This window comes from Anguilla rostrata, chromosome 11 (genome assembly GCF_018555375.3).
Source record: "Anguilla rostrata isolate EN2019 chromosome 11, ASM1855537v3, whole genome shotgun sequence".
In the NCBI taxonomy this organism is placed as follows: domain Eukaryota; kingdom Metazoa; phylum Chordata; class Actinopteri; order Anguilliformes; family Anguillidae; genus Anguilla; species Anguilla rostrata.
Genome location: NC_057943.1, coordinates 33121140 through 33142664, shown reverse-complemented (window position 1 = coordinate 33142664; position 21525 = coordinate 33121140). Strand labels below are relative to the sequence as shown.

Genomic DNA, 21525 nt, shown 5'->3' with positions numbered 1-21525 from the left:
CAATTACAATGTTCCTTAATTAAAATGTGTACGCTGCTAGAAATAACATCATTATCGCTATCAAATACATATTATTCGTAATAATTCACATTATTCTCTGAGAGTCAACAATAGCGGCTATAGAAGTACCAGCTGGTCTCAACGCAGAATCATTTCGCTGCACGTAATTGGCCACTTTTGTTTGCGCCAGTCATTCTTTCTGTAATTGCAGCTCCATTTCAGAAGCGCGTTGGGCTTTCAGACTGATGGTCCCCCTATTTTCGCAAGCCGGTCAAGGCAAAGGGAATCGCATTGGCTGCGATTTTGGGGGGGAGGGGGGAGAAAAAACACCCTTCAATTACAATAAAAAAAGGAAAAAAGGAACAAAAAAAAAAAAAAAAAGCTATAAGATGACAAAGAGGAGATGATCTCGGTCCCGGCGGCGGGGGCAGTTTGGTTTCGCAGAGAATACAGGGCGAATTACGAATGGCTCTTATTAATATTGCAGAGGCCATTTTCATCCCGCCTCGACTCAACTGCAGCCGGGGTCTCATCCATTTAACCGGCCGGAGGAGGAGGAGGAGGAGGCGGGAAGGGCGAGGGGCGCGCTTCAAATGAAGAGCCAAACCCCGGCTCTCCTCTTTTTACCGCGGCTGTGAGAGAGCGAGCGTTAATCAGACGCTGTGGGGGGCGGGGGGGGGGGGGGGGCTACAGCGGTGTAATAGCGGCTCGGCGAATGAACAGGCCGACGCCCGGCTTCCCGTAACTGCACCGCGCGGGCGGGCGAATGGGAACCAGCCAATCAGGACGCAGTGGCGAGGATGGATAAGCCATTCTTAATCAAACCCCTCCAAAACTCCACAAAAAACTGAGGTTTAATTCGGTGAGAGAGAACTTTTCCTTCAGGAGGGTAATGATGCCCCCTCTATCTCACCCAACAGTCCCTTTTTAAATTTGGGACGGGACGTGAAAGAGTGCTGGTAAATACGGAAATGCCTCGTCGTCTGTGTCAGACGGTCTGGGGAAGGACGGACAGAGAGAGAGAGGAAGAGAAGGAGAGAGAGAGAGGAAGAGAGGATGAGAGAGAGCGATAGAGGAAGAGAGAGACAGAGCGAGAGAGGAAGAGAGAGAGAGAGCAAGAGAGGAAGAGAGGAAGAGAGAGAGAGAGAGAGAGAGAGAGAGAGAGAGAGAGACAGTGAGAACAAGTGAGAAAGAAATTGGTCCTGGGTGCTGTGCTGACATCTTGAACCCAGGCTTGATTATGCTCATATATAAAAGTGGAGATGTGACTCTCTATCTAACTACTATCAAGGCATTCGTTTGAACAGTTTTCTACAACAAGTAATGCGCAGATACTGGCCTTCCTCACTGAACACAATATCATGAGTCAGACTGGCTTTTAACCAAGTCGCTGTGCCCCTGGCCATTCGAGCACCCTGCGCGCACTCATAAACAAGTACGTCCGTCAGACAAACAAGGGCAAATGATGCACGCGGTGCTGATTTAAACAGCACTCAACTCATTTTGGCAGGAGGGACCGTTCTTTACGACCCAAAGCAGCGTAGGGGGGGGGAAGAGTCTATGACATCATAACATTTGTGAAAAGAGAATAAGTGCTAATTCAGAAATTGGAGCTGAACTGGATTCTTCTCTCAGGGGCGTGGAGTGAGACAGGGCCACAGTCTGACTCAGATTTTAACATTTACAATCGTTAACCGGCTACACAGTGGGAAGACCTGGCTGCCCCGTGGACACGACCTAGACCATAAAGCGGATTACCGAACGAACAGGAGACACGGCAGAACCCGTCACCCATGGAGGAACACTGTCACAACTGGGGACTGGCTGTAAACATTAGGACAGGGCCAACGTTACGGTTTTCAGAAAAAAAAATGTAAATCTCAGGAAAGTAGGTACCACACTTCACCTCAGGAGCCCACAGCCTGGACAGCAGCACTAAGCTAATCGTACCAGGGTCTGCCGATTAGCGCTTCTGACAGACTGTCTAAGGACAAAGCACACGCAGCGCTTTTCCACCAACACGGCGTCGGTTCTGGAGCCGGCGCTGGAGACCGGGCCGGGGAACCAGCGAACCTGTTCGTGAACCAGCCCGCGGTTCCACAGGTTGAAAGTCGAGCGATGGCCATTGCATAACCAAAGCGTTCCCTAGTGACAAAGAACCATCACAACATTCTATTTCCTAGTTAGCAAGTTTTATTACTGGCTTTGAAGAAAATATCTTCCCATCCAAAGACAACTCATTCAGCGTCTGTACACAGCACAAATACATGCTCGTAGACAACGACTGCGACAGGCAAGTCGTACGTTTTCACTGTTTTTATCTACTGTGAACATGTAGCACTGCACTCTCAAAGCAGATGTGCAGGAAGCAACACATGACATGTTGTTTTCAAGCGTTTTACACTTGTCAGTGGCAGAGCAGATACTGAAATAGCGCAGACCCGATTTCGTTAAAATTTTATGTAGCGTTTTCAAATAATGACGTGGTTAAAAAGTTACATCACGGGTTGCCTGGTTCCAGATGAGCAGGTTTATGGAGCCAAAGTTAACAGGGGCGCCCTGATAATGCCTGCATAGCCCAATTAGGCTGACCCCCCCCCCCCAAACCCCCGCTGCCAACAGAGAAAAGAGCACCAAATTTTGTGTTCGTTGTAAATGAGGTTGACCCACACTTTCAACAGCAGGAGGCGCTGAAGATTAACCAGCCCTGATTAGAGAGAGAGATCATCAAGGAAAACAGCCCACACTGTTCCTATACAAGCTCCCATAGGAAATAGCCAGTTCCTACCAAAAACAAAATTTACAACTTCAGCATTTTGACAAGATCATCAAAACATGTACGCTGACCATTTTCATTCAGAACATCGAAAAATAAATGGAAAACGTACCTGGCACTATGTAGACAGGACTGCCGCACAGATACTTTATCAAGGTAAAAAAAAAAAGTAATAATAAATAATGCAGGTGCACATTAACGATGCGCTGTCTCTGTGATGGACTGAAGCCTTTCCATCGAAATGGGTCACCACAGAAACACCTGGCTAACTAAGGAGAACAGGCCAAAATCACAGAAACCAGGAAGAGGAAGAGACAAAGCCCCACTTCCTCCTTACCTGTCCCAAGCACCTCTTCATCAGAAATACATACGTCCCCAAATCCAGCGTGCAAATTAATCAAATAAAATAACTCTTCGGGGTGAGGGTTCCACCATAGCAGAGGAGAGGTGGGGGTCCAGCACATCTCTCCCTACTGTAAGGTACGATGGGGCGTGGGCAAAACCAAGTGCTTGTAATACTCTCAATGTTAAGTGTGCTGGAGGTTACCTAAATTATTCATTAAAACCCTGTCGCTTAGCATGGGTTATGGGCCCACGGGAGAGGGAGGGGGGTTGTGTCTGTAGGAGGGGAAGGGAGGTGTTTTTTTTTTTGTCTGCTTATTTTGTGACTGGGAGAGATGTTAATTTCACTCGTGCACTTGAATGATTTTGCAACAAAATTACCTGCCATGCAAATAAAGCACATTTAAATTTGAGAGAAGGAAAGAGATGGAGAGAGAAGGACAGCGTGAGTGAGAGTAAGGGAGTGAGAGAGAGAGAGGGTTTGACACAACCACACAAACAAGCAATGGAATCCTGACCTGGTTACAAAAGCTCTGGAAAACTTCCAGAGAAATATTTCAAGAAAACTTTTGAAATGAGAGAGAGTGCGCAAGTCTTAGAGTATGTGTGAGCGTGACTGTGTCACACTTCATATTCTAATAATAACGTGTCAATAAACACCCAATATTTCTGCACCGTGTCCTGAGCTGATTACCTTCAGTTCTATTCGGCAGAAACAGGACAGGTCGGTAAAATGAAGCGGCACCGTCTATGAGCCTAGCCTGTCTGCATACTTCAGACATCCACTGCGGTAACACGACCACAGCTTCACACATTCGTTTAATATCTAGCCCTTGCACGTCCAAAAGAGCAATCCAGGAGAGGCCCCACCCTTTCCCATTCCAGCCCGCTGTGATTGGCTTCTTGGACCGGCCAAAGTGTTCACAGCGCTCAAGAATGCTTCCAACGCTCGTTGCGTCGCAGCCAATGAAAATGCGATCCCTGGAGTTCTGCCTAATGCACTAAAAATGAGCTCAGATTTCCCCGTAGGAGAGAACCACCGCGGCTCCCTGAGGGGAGGGCGGGGCGCGGCTGGACAGGACGGGGCGGGGCGGGGCTGGGCGGGGTGGGCGGGGGGACCCCTAGGGGGCTGACGGCGCTCTGCGGTACACCGACCCCGCTTCCCAGATCCGCGGCGGCGAACCCCTCCCCGCTTCAGGGCCCCGCAGGCTATTAACTCCCCGTCACACGTCCTCGTAACCGGGGGAGACCGCGCCCCGCGTTAGCGCGCCCCGTCTCGATAAACGTCCGTCACGGAGCACTCAGCGGAGTCCGCGCCGCGTCCGCGCGAAAGAGCGGCGACGCAGCTGGCCGAGCGGGGCGGAGACGGGCTGAGGAATCATGGGAGGAGCGTATTAATGCTGCTCTCGCCCAGGCAAAAACACAAACTTCCTTTTTTTAGTCCGGCGAGTGACGGGATTGTCAGGTTTTATTCGCCTCCTTTGCCAACTTGAGCACGAGGGGACTATGTTTAAATCTGTGGACTGCCCGTGGAGGGGGGGGGGGAACCAAGCTGAAACATCACATTTAGCACCAACGCTACCGTAACATTTCCACAACATTTCGAGAACATCACGAAGAAAAATATCCACTCTCCCCCTCCACCGATATCAGCCTGACAATTAGTTAGGGTGTCACCTGAAACAAATGGAGCATTCAGAGCCTACCCTGTGATTCAACTTCACAAAGAAAGAATGGATGCGGACTGGCTGTTCCTCTGCGTGTGAACCCAGTCCGATACCCTCACCTGCTCCTGCCCCATCTCTTTAATATCTGCAGGAAACGTGTCCTTTCACACAACAGAAGGACTTGCAGTGCTCGGCGATGCCGTTTCATGTAAGCATACCTCATCCCCCACCCGCAGACCCAAAGATCCTTCCCGCAGGCGAAACGTTAGAATGCCCCCCCCCCCCCCCGTGAGGCCAGTATCCCGTGACGGGACGGGGAAGAACGCTAATGAACTCCCCGAACGCCACGCCGTCCCGATCCGCGCAGGCCCGCGGGCCACATTAAGACGCTCGGCTCATAAATCAATTTCAGCCCAAACCCCCCAAACCCCCCCACCCCTCCACACCCCTCCACACCACCCCCCTTCCTCCCCCTCCTGCACAAAGAGACAGCCGCACCCAGCAGCGACCTTCACAGACCCTGCTGTTCACTGGCCGGTGTTCAGAGCTCTACAGTAACTCCACGCGGTTACACCACGTCCATATGGAGAGGCCCGCAGCTTCAGAACTAACGCTGAGCAGAACGTATCGTGCGTGACTGACTAAGGGGCGACATAGCTCAGGGGGTAAGACCGATCGTCTGGCAGTCGGAGGGTTGCCGGTTCAAACCCCGCCCTGGGCGTGTCGAAGTGTCCTTGAGCAAGACACCCAACCCCTAAACTGCTCTGGCGAATGAGAGGCATCAATTGTAAAGCGCTTTGGATAAAAGCGCTATATAAATGCAGTCCATTTACCATTTAACCACGATACGGAAGGCCTCGGATAAGGCCCAGTGAGCGGGGTGATTTTGGTTTTAAAATTTTTCGATCGTTTCTTATTTCCAGTTTTCCTTTCCATTTCAGTTTAACTTTCAGTTTGGTTTTTTTTGCGTTGCTGGCCATTTTTTACTTTAACTTTTAGTTTTTGGACACCCGTTTCTATTTAGTCATAGTATTATTATGAGTTTTAGTTTTCATTTTAGTTTTAGTTAAATACATTTTTTTTTTAAACCTGCCCTGGTCTGCACCACCTGTCCCTTGAAGCACCATTACTTGTGTCTGTGCCCATGCAAAAACATGGTCTCAACACATTTAACATGAATGTATTTTATTGATACTAAACTAAAATTAGTTCAGTGTCAATAATTAACACGTCCTGGGAGCTGTCTGTCTGTTCTCTGTTCTGACATAACCAGCTTTGCTGACAACTGCACTGACCATTCGGAGGACTATTCAAATTCAGCCAATTCACTCAGCAAAACAAATTCAGACTCTAATAAACACTGGAAGCAGAATGGATGTAATCCAAATTTCCCCACAAAAAAGGTTTGTTTACACATTTATGTTCAGCACACACTGAGAAGATCCTCTCAACAGCCTGATGCCACAAATTCTGTTTGCAGTAATAACTGCACTTGCTTTTATCAGAAACTTTTATCAGTGCATTTGAAATGTTCCCAAACTACTTTTTCTTTTATGACCACCAGATGTGGTTGTGAACTTGTGGCTGTCCCCATTATGAAGTATTTCTTTTTTTGTATGTTATCCACGATTTTATCTCATTTTTCCCCAACCCCAAACTCAACAAACTTGCTGAGGTTCCACCAGAAACCCTTTTCAGCTGACGTCAGGAAAAGATGGCAGACTCCTCCGATGCACGTGACACCTCTTTTCCACAGCCCATCATACACTGTCCATGTCCTCAGATAACGAGGATAATGAGGTCAGCATATTCTAAGTTTCTATGTCCGCAGGGGCCTGGTCTGGCCAGTAGAGGCCACTAGAGAGCGTTGAGACCAGCTGAACTAGCTGGTTCACCCCCCATGATTACCTGGTGAGGCTGGGCCAATTTTTGCCACACCAGTGTATTTGCAGTTTTCATTAACTATAATAACGCACCCCCCCCATACACACACACACACACAGACACACACAAAGACACATGTACAATCCCACACACACAACCATAAACACACACACACTCCTATGCCCGTTCTGCATGAGTGTGAGAGTGCATGTGTGTGCAGTCAGTTCCCTCGCCAAATCGCAGGGCAGCCTCGATACTGGCAGAACCGGTGAATCTGTGACAGCTTCCACAGCTGTCAAAGGGGTGACATCACTGACAGCCACAAAAACTCCTGACAGGAGACATCTTGTCACCTTCTCCACCCTGTTACCACAACAACGCGCCTTTTAAATGAACAAATATTACCAAATATATCCCTTTCTAAGATCTAATTTTATATCAAAGGAATCAGCCATGACAAGTATGACAAGTATTAAAATAAACCAGAAAAGGGTGAGGTGATGTGGTCCCAAAGCAAATCCAAGGGGTAAAAGCACCCTTTACTTTTATACCTGGCTACAGTCGAACCAAATCACCGTGGGTTTATGCTATCATTCACTTATTCCTCTTTTTTCATTACTTTCGGTCATAAATGGAATGCCGTGTTGGAACTCAAGGTTGAACAGACCTTCATCTTCATTTGGAACGGTGATAAGGCCATTTCACTGGAAGTACTTTGTCACAGCGCGTTCTGTTTCACCCTATCGACCGATCAAAATTGCATATTTATCCTGGCATAAGTGTTAAATTGCAGCTTCAAGTAAAACCATAAACCACCACTGCCTGAACATAACCATATTGGTTGAACAGCCAATGTTGTCTGGTCATCGTCCGCCTGTGTACAGCGTTTACAGTGCAGTCAAGCAGCATACTGTTCACCACAGCCCTGCCCTGCAATAAACAGGCAGCATATTTGTTTTCTAATTAAACTCGTTGACACCTAAGTAACCCACAACTCCACCATTTTGACTGTGACTAAGTTTATTGAGGTTATTTGTTTTGTTTGTTTGTTGTCCTGTAAAACGGCCCTTGGACTCCTCCATAAGGCATTACTGGCAAACGCATTTCCCTGACGACAGAATTTAATCAGGAAAAAGGACGGTGGAAAGGGGCCTACTGTCTGGCCTCCGCGTATAAATCTAATGGGCAATAATCAAAATTTTTATCCCCCGGTTAAGCGGAGTTTAATGTCTTCCTGAGACCAGCGGTTCGCGGTGGGGAGATGAACGCCGGGGCTACCAGGAACTTTTAATTAACCGGCGGAGGACGCTGGGAATGGTAAATTGCTCTGTCACTTCTGGGAAATGGAGTTTTTGAAGTCCGAGGCGCAACGCGCCGTCGTTTCCATTATCCTGGAAATGGAGACAAATCGAAAGGGAGGAATAAAAAGAGGACAAACAAAGAGCGCCGCACGCCCCTCCTCGATTGGCTCTTCGCGTAAAACACACGGGCTCGACGCGGAACGAGAACAAATCAAGACGCTAGAGCCTTTCGGATCGGTCTGCGGTGGGACGGCGAGGCGGCGTGGAGTGACGGGCTGAGTGCGTGCGCTACAAAGGCGCGCAACCGGATGAGAAAAAAAAAAGAAGAAGTCCGCGCTTCCTACGGGAAGAGCCGAGGAGGCTTTGGGTGCTGCGTTTTCGGGGGTGACCTTCCTCAAGGGCGCCGAAGACCTTGCCATTAACCTTGCTGAGGAGCCTCGGAACATTAATCTGGAAAGGGCAGGCTGGGAACAGAACGCGGGCTCGTAAAAACGCGACCTTGCTCAATGGCGGCCAAAGGCTGCTCCGTTTCACGGCCTCGGGAAATTAAAAGCAGCCATCTCAAAGTACGGTCCCGGAGGGGGGCGCTGTGTCTGCAGGTTCGCCTCCAGGCCTGAAGGGCCGCAACAACTGCAGGTTTAACTCCAGTCCTGGAGGACCACATTTTCTGCAGGTTTAACTCCAGTCCTGGAGGATCACAACAACTGCAGGTTTAACTCCAGTCCTGGAGGACCACATTTTCTGCAGGTTTAACTCCAGTCCTGGAGGACCACATTTTCTGCCGGTTTAACTCCAGTCCTGGAGGACCACATTTTCTGCAGGTTTAACTCCAGTCCTGGAGGACCACATTTTCTGCAGGTTTAACTCCAGTCCTGGAGGACCACATTTTCTGCAGGTTTACCTCCAGTCCTGGGCTGTAGTGTTTGTGCTTTAATTCACTCCTGTCCCCCCTTCAGTTGGAATAGTGATATAACACAGTCCAGTATATCTCTGTATGAATCATCGTCTATAAACCAACCAACCAGTCAACCAACAAACCAACCAATCAATCAACCAACCAACCAGTCAATCAACCAATCAACCAAGCAAACAATCAATCAATCAACCAACTAACCAACCAAGCAACCAGGCTGCTGGCCGCAGGGTGACTCTGGGGAATACTCCGGGGTTGCTCACTGCTTAATGGGGTAGGGGGCTGTAGAGGCAGACCCTCTCTTACTCCCACGCTCTAACCTTGGACTGGGCGTTGGCCGTCTCGCACCCCCCACCCCCCCCCAACAATCGGCGTCTGCTGGCTCAGGGCCACAGGCTCAAGGACGAGGGCCCAGTGCATTCTGGGACATACGAGTGACATCTAGGGGGCGTAACAACCCCCCGCCCATATGAGATACCAGAAGATTAATTTAGGAAGGAATAAATAGCCAAGGACATGCGTCACACGGCAGTGTCCTTCAGCGTCTCCTATCAGTGAAGCTGGGGAACAGGCCTGCCTGTGCAAGCTTGGGAGTAACAGACAGGTTCATCTCCGGGCAGACGCCCTTGTCCACGGTTGAGGGACAGGGCAGCTATGCCCCATATGAGGTTTGAACCTGCAGTCCTGTGGTTACAGGCTTAGTTCCCAAACCAGCTGACCTCAGACACTGCCTGTCTCTCTCCAACCACAGCATGTGTGTGTGTGTGTGTGTGTGTGTGTGTGTGTGTTCACATCCATGTGCAAAGTGAAAGTTGAGCACTTGGATGAAATGCCGTACAGTGAGAATGCTTAAAAGTCTCTGTCAGCTCACACTACTGCTCTTGTCCTGTCTATGAGGAGAAAGAGAGGAGGCGGGGAGAAAGGGAGGGAGGGAGGGATGGAGGGACGGAGAGAGAGAGAGAGAGTGAGAAAGAGAGAGTATATTGCAATCATGTCCTTTCGTCCTTAGCTCTGCCCAATGGAGGACGCTAGGAAGAGATGCAAGGATGAGACACAAGGACAGAGGAATCAAGGCAACACATATTAGGCAAATGGAAGATCCTTGCTCAGCCAAGGACCATTTTGAAGCCACGTCTGTAATTACAGGCGTGGCAGCTGTGGACGGGCAGATCCAGAAGTAGATCATTGATAAGTCACACGTTCCGAAAAAAAATAATTCCACAAAGGCAGTACTCGTGTATCCTTCGCTCAAACCTCCTCCGGGAGCCTCCTCTCTCCTCCGGGAGCCTCCTCTCTCCTCCGGGTACCTCCTCTCTCCTCCGGGAGCCTCCTCTCTCCTCCGGGAGCCTCCTCTCTCCTCCGGGAGCCTCCTCTCTCCTCCGAGGAGCCTCCTCTCTCCTCCGGGAGCCTCCTCTCTCCTCCGAGGAGCGTTTAACGGATCGGAACGCCCTTAAAGACGGCGGACCATTGCCAGGTCGTGTGAGGACTGAGGAGACGAGGACGAGGACCGAGAGAAAGGGCCCCACAGCGGGGCGGAGGAGGTGGTGAATCCGCTGATAACACTCAAGTCCCCTTATCAGAACGGGATCTAAAAGTCCCCCCCTCATGAGAATTTAAGACCTCCTACATCCACTCTACTGACATTCAGCAGACGCTCTTATCCAGAAAGGCTTGCAAGGCAAACACAGGGGCAAAGATCAGGGACGAAAAGTGCGGGGATTCCCTAGAGGGAGTAGCACAGCCCCAAGAGAACCAGCAAAGAGCGCAAACACGACCGACAAGCGGTCAGCGACCCCTGAGCATTAGACTAAGTAATACGAACAAGAACAACACGGCCCAAATGAGCCCTAAACCGCATTACGTGTCAGGCAATCAAGGAGCCGGCGGCTCTGAGAGCTGCAGTTACGCCTGACCGGGCAGGTTAAAGCGCTACAGCGCGGCGGTCTTCGGTCCGCACCGGAAGATTCCGATCCGCCCGCCGCGGGAAGCTCATTCCACCACAGAGGGGGCAGAGCAGTCAGCAGACCTGGCCAGGAAGCGCAGGGATGGAGAGAGGGAGGAGCCAGATGTCCCACGGTTTGGTGGGGTCTAGAGCTGGCGCCCACAGTCTGGTGATCCAACCCCATGCGCACTTCCGGAAAATCTGACATTTTAAAAATCAGAAGCAGGTAAAATGGCTGCAATCCACATGGGATGGAAATAATATCTACACTTGAACCTGAGACTACGGGGAGCCTGAGGAGGAGATGGCTGAAGGCTGATTTCGGAGAACGGGCCCCCCCCAGCGGAGCAGGCCACCTTCCTGCTCTTCGTCCCCGAGGGTACGCCTGCGGCAGTCTGTCTTCCCATCAGGCCGAGCGGTAAAATTGGGCGACGGCCATCGCACCTGCGCGGCTTCCTTTTCCCTCCGCGCGGCGAAATCGTTTGACGGAAAGTCGCCGTGGAAGTTGAGTCGCTCGTCCCCTGAGCTCCGCGCGCTCGCAACTTTCACACAGCCGCCCGCCAGCCCTCATTAATGCACAGCCCGAGGCCCGGTGTCAAAACGCACCGCTTTCATCCTCAGCCATACCGTCTCAGCCCCTGTGTGTGTGTGTGTGTGCACACGATCCTGTGTGCGTGTGTGTGTCTATGAGAGTGTACGTGTGTGCGTGTGTGCAAGCCTGCGTGTGTATGTGCGTGCGCGTGTGTTAGTGTGTGTGTGGATGTGTCTGCGAGTATGAGTGTGTGCGCACACGCCAGTGCATGCTTGCGTGTGCGCATGTGTGTGTGAGCGGCCGCAGACAGTCTTATATCTACAGTAATACGTCTCATAGGTCTGTGTGCTGCATGCATCTCAAACCCGTGTCACATTTGTTATTTGATAATGATTATGACGAATAGCGGGAACCCAAAACAATAATAAATCACGCGGCCATTTTGGTGTCTCTCCTCTCTTTGCTCCGCCCGCCCTCGACGTCCACCACCCCCTCTCCCCCCCCCCCTACCCCCCCGCCCCATCGCAGCTAAAAATGATTTAGCAGCAGGGAGGCGGAATTTCTGCCGGATTCAGCCAGAAAACATCCCGGGCAACGCTCCGGTGGACATGTCTGCCGACACCTTAACACGCTCGCCTCGTCTCTCGTCCTCCAGAGGCGGCATGGGGGGGGGGTGCAGGGCCGCCAGAGGAGACGAGAAGAAAGGGGGGGGAGACAGGGGGTGGTTGGTGAAGAGAATCTGAACCAAGGATCATTAAAAATGGCATTCACACTCAATCTCAATCTCCACTCCCACCCCCAATAAATCCGCCAGTGTGAACTTTGCCCCCACCTCTCCTGATAACTATTTACACCTTTCCAAAAAAAAAAAGAGGAACAGAGGCTGGGGGTGAAGGGGGGAGGGAATGAGAGGAGAGTGAGGCAGGGCTCATTCAAGTGACAGGAGAGTGAAAAAGGCTCTATGAATGTACAATGGAGGAATGGGGGGGGGCAAGAGGGGGCCACCCAGTGAGAGCTGATTGGGACCCACAAAAAGAACCTGGGCACAGAGAGTGGGAGAGACAAGGATATGTGGAAGGGTGGGGGCGGAGCAGCAGTTAAGGGGGGGTGGGGTGCAGTGAGTGTCCTTTTCTGCTTGCTATTCATGAGTCCTGCAGAGACAACTTCAGGGTGTGGGGTGGGGGGTGAGGGGGGCGGTTGCTTTACAGGCAAGTGCTGTAGACGCCCTCCCCCCCACCCCAGGGTCAATGGCACGTTATTGCCAGGAGGCCGAAGGGCGTACAAACAAGCCTGACTCTGCTGGTGGCCGCCAAGGCTGAATAAAGTGGGCGGGGCCTTTTCTTGGCCAGGTCTACACCCCCCCCCCCCCATTCCCACCGAGCAACCCTGACCGATACCCAAAATAAGTCCCCAGGAAGCACGGTCGCCAAGGTCGTCTCTCATCAGTAACCATGGAGATTACTAAAAGGCCTTCGCACAAAATCAATGCGCTCCATCTCGCTGGAGGCGAGGCAACCGGACGTTTGCGCGTGGGAACCAATGGGGCATCGGAGTACTCTACAGCCAGAGTGTACAATAAGACGGGGGGGGTCTGTGATGGTGTGCTCCAAGCCCCAACACCCAAACCGTTCCCCCCTGTTGTACCGAACAGTCAGTGAGTAAAACGGAGAACCGCGGAATCTTCAAGTCAGGGTGGATTTGAGTATTTTCTCTCTCTCTTTATCCCTAATCTTGGGATTAAGGCCTCCGAGCATTAGGAGATTTAGCCGTTTATCCCAGTTTTCATATCCAATCTCTGTCCTGGTTGGAATTCTCAGCTCATGACACAGGGGCAAAACCATGGCACGAATGCTTTATTTAGCTTGACCCTCGCGCTCATTGTGAACAATAGCATTTTTCTGTCTTAAAGTAACGCTCCTTTGCTCTATGTTTAAGCTGCAATGATCTTAAGAAGCATTACAGCTACACATGCTGAGAGTTACCAGTGTGTTTGTAAGAGTGCTGTCACAGTATCACAGTGATAAAGCCACTGTGACAGTGTCACAGTGATAAAGCCACTGTTATGATGGATGTCCTACATGTTTGTCAGTGAGGGTGTAGATGTGATGGATGTCGTACCTGTTTGTAGGTGAGGGTGTAGATGTGATGGATATCATACCTGTTTGTCAGTGAGGGTGTAGATGTGATGGATGTCATACCTGTTTGTAGGTGAGGGTGTATATATGATGGATGTCATACCTGTTTGTCGGTGAGGGTGTAGATGTGATGGATGTCATACCTGTTTGTCGGTGAGGGTGTAGATGTGATGGATGTTGTACATTTGCCGGTGAGGGTGTAGATGTGATAGATGTCATACCTATTTGTCGGTGAGGGTGTAGATATGATAGATGTCATACCTATTTGTCGGTGAGGGTGTAGATGTGATGGATGTCGTACCTGTTTGTCGGTGAGGGTGTAGATGTGATAGATGTCATACCTATTTGTCGGTGAGGGTGTAGATGTGATGGATGTCGTACCTGTTTGTAGGTGAGGGTGTAGATGTGATAGATGTCATACCTATTTGTCGGTGAGGGTGTAGATGTGATGGATGTCGTACCTGTTTGTCGGTGAGGGTGTAGATGTGATAGATGTCGTACCTGTTTGTCGGTGAGGGTGTAGATGTGATGGATGTCGTACCTGTTTGTCGGTGAGGGTGTAGATGTGATAGATGTCGTACCTGTTTGTCGGTGAGGGTGTAGATGTGATGGTAGTCGGGGCTGAAGAGCATGTCTCTCAGGATGCTGGAGCCCTCGCTCACCACCATGTTCTCGTACAGCAGAGGCGGCTGGGCGGGGCTGACTGAGTTCACCAGGATCTGGAACAGACAGAGACAAAGCCCGGTTACCCTGGTTACAGTCACCCTCCTCCTTACAGGAAATAAAGCGGAAGGGTCACATTTCGGGCAGAGGAGCTCAAACTATAACCATAACAACCACAGTCAAACACTCGGGCATAGCGGGTAAGGTTGCAGGTTTGAATCCCCAGTGCATGCACCAAGGTAAGCAGCGGAGCTTAAGTAGCACGGCAGGAGGTTTTAAACCCAGATTAAATGCACCTTTTCAGTCGCCTTGGCTAAGAGCCCCTGCTAAATGCACAATTCATAAACCGTAATTACATTCCTTCAGTGAATGCCTGCATAAATATACCATAGTATGAACTATAAACTTCAGTTTATACATTCATACATTAGGTACATTCACATACATTCATACATTCAGTCTCAGATGGGTCACTTTCCCTGAATAGCAGCCCCCCTCCCTACCCCATCATCTCCCCCCGTCTCCAGATCTGGACAGGGCTCGCACTCACACAGGCCACCAGCAGGGCACTGGCCCGCAGAGGAACCGGCACTGCCAAATTTAACCTGAACGGGTAACCCCAACCAGCAAAGGCCTGGACAAGACAGGGACGGTGCAGTCTACAACCACCAGGGCACTCTGCGGCACATCCAGTGGTCCGCTTACAGACCCCTCCTTACAGGGGCCATCCTCCCACTGCCCCCCCTCCACAGCCCAGACAGCAGAGCCACTGCCTGTCTCAGGCTCCAGATGGAAACGCACCTGTTTTCACTCCGTTTATACTGCACCTCTGCTACACCAAACGCTGACGTTTGCTACTTGAGGCGCTACATTCTCGGTCTCCCTCGAGCACCTAACTGCGGGGCCTAACTTCACGCCGTAGGTTGAACTATTTATTACTTCCAAGTAAGTGATGTATTAACAGCTGCTCAGTTGTGACCCTTATAACTTTAATAATTTTTTTTTTATTGCCTAAACTTTTATGTACTCGTGTCGCTCCGGATAAGAGCATCTGCTAAACATCTAAAGGTAATGTAAGGTAATGCAATCTGACGCAATGTAACATAGTGCAATGCAATCCACAATAAGTAATGTACTGTAGTGTAATATAAAGATGAATTCACTTCCCGGCTCTGATTTCATCTCTTTACATTTCCGTGGAGTCTTTCCCCCCCTCCTGACTGCTAACTGCCAACACAAACGCGTAGCTCGCTCTCTGTACGTGACCTAAGAACGCTAAAGAGTAACAAAAAGTAGGTCAAATGGAAACGCTGACACCCGCCGCTGCTCCTAATCGCGGTAAAGAGCGCTCACGGGGTTTCGTTAGCCCCTGCGAGCGAGCCGTTTTGGGCCGGGGTCCCTGCGCAGCACCCCCACCAATTAGAGCGGGGTCACAGGGGGGCCTAAGCGCAGCCGGCGGGCCCCTATAGCGCGGGGGTTAACGCAAGGGGCAGGGGGGGGCTGCGGGGGCCCCACGCGTTTCCCGCGGCGACCTGCACCCCCGCAGACCCCGTCAATTACAGCACGCGCCGAGTCCGTGATTTTCACCCCCTGTTTAAACCCTTATTGGCCCAAGTGCCACTGGGAAATGAAGTCTCTTTTTACTTGCGGTGTAGTTCTTAGCGATTGTTCATCTGTGTTAGCGTTGAAATGTGTCAGGAGTATGTGACCCCATTTACACAGAAGGTGGGGTGCAGGGGGCTCGTTGTTAGATGGCTGTTTCTTTTATTTATAATTTATTTTACTTTTTTTATTTTTTACTTTATTCTGGGAGGAAGGGTTGGTGGGGCAGGGAACAGGACATCAGAAGGGTTTAGGAAAAGAGGACTTTGCCTAGCGAACATCGATAACGCAGATAATGCACATCCCCTCCTCCTCTTCCTCCCGATGAAGAGAAACCCTCACGCCATCACCCCACTGCAGGGGCGGAGGGAGCTTCCCCCGCTGTGACCCCCCCAAATCATCCACACGAGGAAGAAACGCACACGTTCATGTCAATTTCCTCCTCCGCAGCTGAACACATCGCCCTTCAGTGCTCTTCAGAGCTAAATTACAGAGGTGATCTGTTAAAAGGCTATTCACACAATGGCTCTCTGGCTGCTAGCCCACTTTTCACAGAACATGGGGCGGGGGGGGCGGAGGGGGGAGGGAGGGGGCATGCACAGAGGCACCGTGAAAAACGAGAGACAATAAACACTCCAAAAAGACAAAAACCTGTCCTGGTTTACTCTTTTATTTTTGTTATTATGACCGGCACTGTTTTTATGATTTGCACCAACGAGGTGTCATTTCATGACCTTCCCCCCACACAGGGATCATACGAGAAGAAGTTGAATTCAACAGAAATTCAGAACGCGTCAGGGATACGGTCAGGGATTGTTCTCGTCGTTCTTTAAAAACGATCGCGACAGTATGATTGTTCTGAATCTGAGAAGCACGCCAGCGTCGGCAACGTGATCTGTAAAATATTCAATGCCAAACAAAGCATTAAAATCAAACAGAATGGAACGCAGTGGACGGTGGGGAGGGAGAGAGAGGGGGAGAGCGAGTGAGAGAGAGAGCAGGAAAGACAGAGAAAAAGAGAGAGACAGCGAGGACGGCGGAGAAGCAGAGAGAGAGAGAGAGAGGAGGAATTGCGGGAGCGAGTGCAGCCGGTTTCCCGCAGCCAGGCCTTACGGAAGAGGCGGCGCCCGGACGGAGCGGGGAGCGGACCGCACGGCGGGGGCAACGGAGCGCACAGCGGGGGCAGGAGAACGCACGCGGCCAGTATTGTCCTCGCCACATCACTTTCGGGGGGTCACGCCGCCCCGCTCCGCTCCCCGTAAACTCAGACTCATTGTTCTCCCCGGGAACTGGCGGGAACAGCAGGAACGGCGGGAACGGCGGAAACGGCGGCCTCAGCACGCTGAGCAGAGAGCGTGAGGGAAAAAAAGAACTAATGTGCAATTCTCCCTCTACTTTTGAATTCTTTTATTTTGCTGCTTTTGTAAAAAAGTTTTTTCTTTTTTTTTTGTTGCTTTCTGTGACATTATTTCTCCCTTCGGCAGGGAAGACCAACCCCCCTCCCCCCCATATGAACAGATTGATTTGTTCACATGGGGGGGGGGGCACACTGCATCACATGGCGATTCATGCTCCAGAACTGGCTGTACTGAACAGAAGCCAGGCAAAGGAGGGCAATCAGCACAGCACCCCCCCCGCCCCCCCCCTCTCTCCCACCCCCCTGCACAGTCACTTGCTCTTGCCCTTTCTGCCTTTCAGCCAGACAACAGACCATAAAAAAAACCCCAAAAAATGGGTGGAGGCAGCATAAATTAAGACACGTCACTCCCACGACAGCCCCGACGCCTATGGGATGAGGATGATGACGATGGGGGCCGGGGTTCACACGCGGTCATCACATGTGCCTTGGGGGGGCAGGGGGGCGGGGGGAGGCTGCAGTCCGTCTCTGAGCCCTCAAATTAAGTTTCCGTGTCACAGCAGCACAAAAGCTGCCCTCTCAGCTTGCCTGTGATGTAATCGAGTTAGCAAGGTCAGCAGCTGGGCAGAGGTGCACCACTGCGGGGCTTTAAAAAAAAAACAAAAAAAAAACTCCTCACTCCACACACACGTGCAGGAAAAAAGAACAAGCTCCTCGTGATTGGTGGAGCTCTTCCCTGGAGGCTGTTTGAAAGGTGGTAACTACAGAGCGTTCTACGGTCACAACACCAACGTCCAGCTCCAGTAATTATCTCTACTGGACACTGCCCTCCCGTTCATCAACGCATCAAAAGCCCAAAAGAGTAGCAAAACACAAATGCCCAGATTAGTACAGCATACTAAAGGGTGGAGAATGTAGACAGGGTTGCACAAAATAAACTGCCCAAGAGCCTAAGCCCCCATGTACAGTGAAAGAAGTTCATCAATCAAAAACCATGTTTGGCAAGAGGTGCCGTCTGAAGTGCAAAGAGGATTTTTATTTTTTCTTTGGTCAAGACAAAAAGCGAAGCCATTTTCTGACCAGGTTATTATTTTTTGGGTTATTCCAGGATTTGTTGGTCTGACTTGTTGGACAAAACCGCCGAAACTCCATTGATTCTTGGGTGGGAGACGTAAATCCCTTTGGCTAATTAAATCAAACAAAGCACTCTCCAGATTAGACAAGAACCAATTAAATTACACCACACTACCAGCCCACTTTAGCACCTTTGATGTTTTAACAGCAAAAACACAGGACTGGAATCAATATGGTGGGTGGGGGGGTGGGGGGGCGGGGGGGTCTGGAGTCGGCTGTTCGATACAGTCCCACGTCCCACGTTGTTTTGGCTATTATCATCTCTTAACTTCAACAGAAGCATTTAAAAGGCAATAACAATGAGTTGAGCCCAAACAAAAGGCTCTGTGATCAATAACAGTCAGAAATCTCCCTCAGCAAATGCATTATGGTCCGACACAACTAGTCATCCATCTACTGTGGGCTGAGGCGGGAGAAAGAGAGAGAGAGAGAGAGGAGAGAGAGGGAGAGAGAGGGAGAGAGGAGGGAAAGAGAGGGACCTAAACTAAACTAAATACAAATTGTGCTTTTCCAAAAATGAAACATACAAATAAAAAATCCAGCACTAAGCAAAAGTTCTTAATTGGCACAACATATAGACCACTGCACACTGAAATTATTTAGGTACCTCAACCGCCTGGTGGCTGAACAGACAGAAGGGGAAAGAACACAGAATGCAGGGGGTGTCCCTGCCAAAAAGGTGAACATTGCAACTGAAAATATTGAAATTGAAATGAAGTGAATCATCGAACCGACTGCACTCCATAATAAGAGCCAGCTAAGCCTGGCTCGGTTCTCACACACTCTCTTAACAGCCAACAACCTCAGGACCCCGGCATCGGAGCTTACCCGATCAGAGTCGAGGAAAATCACAACACAAACACAGAGCAAAACGTCCTAGCCCAGAGCGCCGTGGGGAGGGGCTAGGACCGAGAGCGGGCCAATCGGAGGGCCCAACGCTGATTTTCTGAGCCGTATCCACAACCCGCTGAAAACCGGCGAATGAAATGAATGCGCAGGTTATCGGGAGTGGGTGGTCAGCCCATGATCCAGGTTAATAGCCAAGCATGTAGCAGGAGTTCTCCCCCCCCCCCCCTCCCTCCCCCCCCCCGGCTCGGTTTCCGTGGCGCCGCTCATTCGTTGGGACAGCTCAGAGGCTGCGGTTTTCCTCAACGCGTGATTTGATCTGTCTCCTAATCCCAAGAGCTCCTCCAAAGGAATTTCATTCGCCTTTTTTTCCTCTCCCCGCTTCCGCCCCATCCTCTCTCTCCCATCCTGCCCCATCCTCTCTCTCCCCTTCTGCCCCATCCTCCTACCACCCTTCTCCCCATCCCTCTTCCCCTCTGCCCCATCCTCTCCTCCCTGTTCCCCATCCCCTCTCCCCGTACGGCGGCCGGCAGGAGCGTTGATGAGGCCCGCGCCGACGATTCCCGAACCGGGTTCCCGGTAACAGGACCGTGTTCCCCGGTAACCGGACTGTGTTCCCCGGTAACCGGACCGTGTTCCCCGGTAACCGGACCGTGTTCCCCGGTAACCGTGCCGCGGTCGGGGAAATGCCGCGCTGGAAGAATGTCGGGATGCGGGGGGGGGGGTGGGGGGTTAACGGAATGCCCTCGCCCCGCTCTGGCTGCGCCGCAGCTGCGCAGCCACCATAACACGCTTTCCTGCAACTGCGCATGCGCCAGTGCAGTCACTGGCCTCTCTCTCTCTCACACACACCCTCAAATTAGAGCAGACAGTCTGCACTTTAAGCTCATATTCAATGTTTCATTTCAACTCAAATGTGCTGGAGTACAGACCCAAAACTGAAATTGTGCCAATGTCCAAATACTAATGCACAGTACATACATACACATACACAAATGCATACACACATACATACATTTATTCTATCAGGAAAAAAAAAAATTCTCTCCCTTTATTCTGTGGGTCATGAGGCATGCAACTTGACGGCAGCACTGCTATGATTACAACTTTGCAAATCTCCAGCTCAAGCGATGTTTGCTTACCACTTTAAACGCACTTTTTCTGTAAGTCGCTTTGGCTAAAAGCACCTGCCAATTGCGTACCTGGCCGAGCCTTGCAATCAGTCACAATGCGTATCCATTGTAACGCAGATTACAGAATGCGATATCTCACGCTCGCTCCCCGTCTGTCAGAAAGGCAAACCTGTTGACGCAGCGAACAGACGGGAAGCTAATTCCGGTGGCGTCTCCTCCTTCCTGATTGGGTGCGGCAGTCAGAGGGGAGGGGTGGATACGCGTGCCTCGCTTGAGTGAGCGGCAAGAGCGGTTAACCCCGGACACGGAGGACCACTCTCGTCCTCACACCTCCCTTTCCTCTATCTTTCCACTGTCTTTCCTCTCTCTCCTTCATGTCTCCCTCTCTCTCTCCGGCTGCGGGCTAGGAAGAGGGCAAACAACAGAGGAGCAGAGAGAGATGGATGAGAGAGGTGGAGAGAGAGGGAGAAGGAAAGAAAGAAAATAAGAGATAGAGGGAGACAGAGATGCAAGTGATAGAGAGATGAGAGGGTGGAGAGATTAAAAAGCTAGTTCTACCCCCTCCCATAGGACAGGGGGGTCCTAAGGTGTGTCTGTGAGAGGGGGCAGTGTGGGATGGTCCAGGTGGGGGGGGCAGTATGAATCTCACCCCCCACCCCCATGCCCCCATATAACCCAACCACACAGGGGAGCTGACTTGACAGAATAAGGAGGCAACAAAGAGAGAGAGACTTATTTAACTTCATTCTGAACATGGCTTACCTACCAGATATCTGAGAATCAAGGATTTATAAAATTCTCCAAATCCAAATTTTTAAATTGGACCCCAACAATTACTGGATCCTTTGTGTGAAAGTTCATCTTTGTAGGACGACGCCTTGACTTCCTTAATGAACGCAACGTCTCGAGGAAAAGCCTAATTGGATTCTTTCCAAATCACATGACAACTGATCGTATTTACACCCTGCCCGCCCTAATTGAAAAATACGTCACCCAAAATAAAGCAAACATTTTTTGCGATAAACAATAGCTTATTCTACAAGCTTTAAGGAAGCAGGGTAAGGAGCATAATTAACAATTTTGTTAAATCTATGTACACAGGCAGTAAGTTTGACATAACAATTGGCAACAAAAGGACAGATCTTTTCATCCAGGGGTGCAACCTGAGCCCTACCTGAGACAGGACTGCAACCTGAGCCCAACACTATTCAACAGTTACATTAACAAATTGATACTTTGCAGGAACAAGCTTCAGTCCCTGGCCTCAAGCTACAGGATGAAGAAGCAAACTCCTACTC

At 50.6% G+C, this 21525-nt stretch overlaps 1 protein-coding gene across 1 annotated transcript in view; it reads right to left on the bottom strand.

Annotated features, from left to right (window-relative positions):
• Window positions 1-21525, bottom strand: part of LOC135234641 (plexin-A1-like) — a 202107-nt gene that overhangs the window by 83508 nt on the left and 97074 nt on the right. Inside the window, exon 4 of the mRNA XM_064299458.1 lies at window positions 14074-14211. Coding sequence (XP_064155528.1) covers window positions 14074-14211 — 138 coding nt within the window. The remainder of the gene's footprint in view (window positions 1-14073; window positions 14212-21525) is intronic.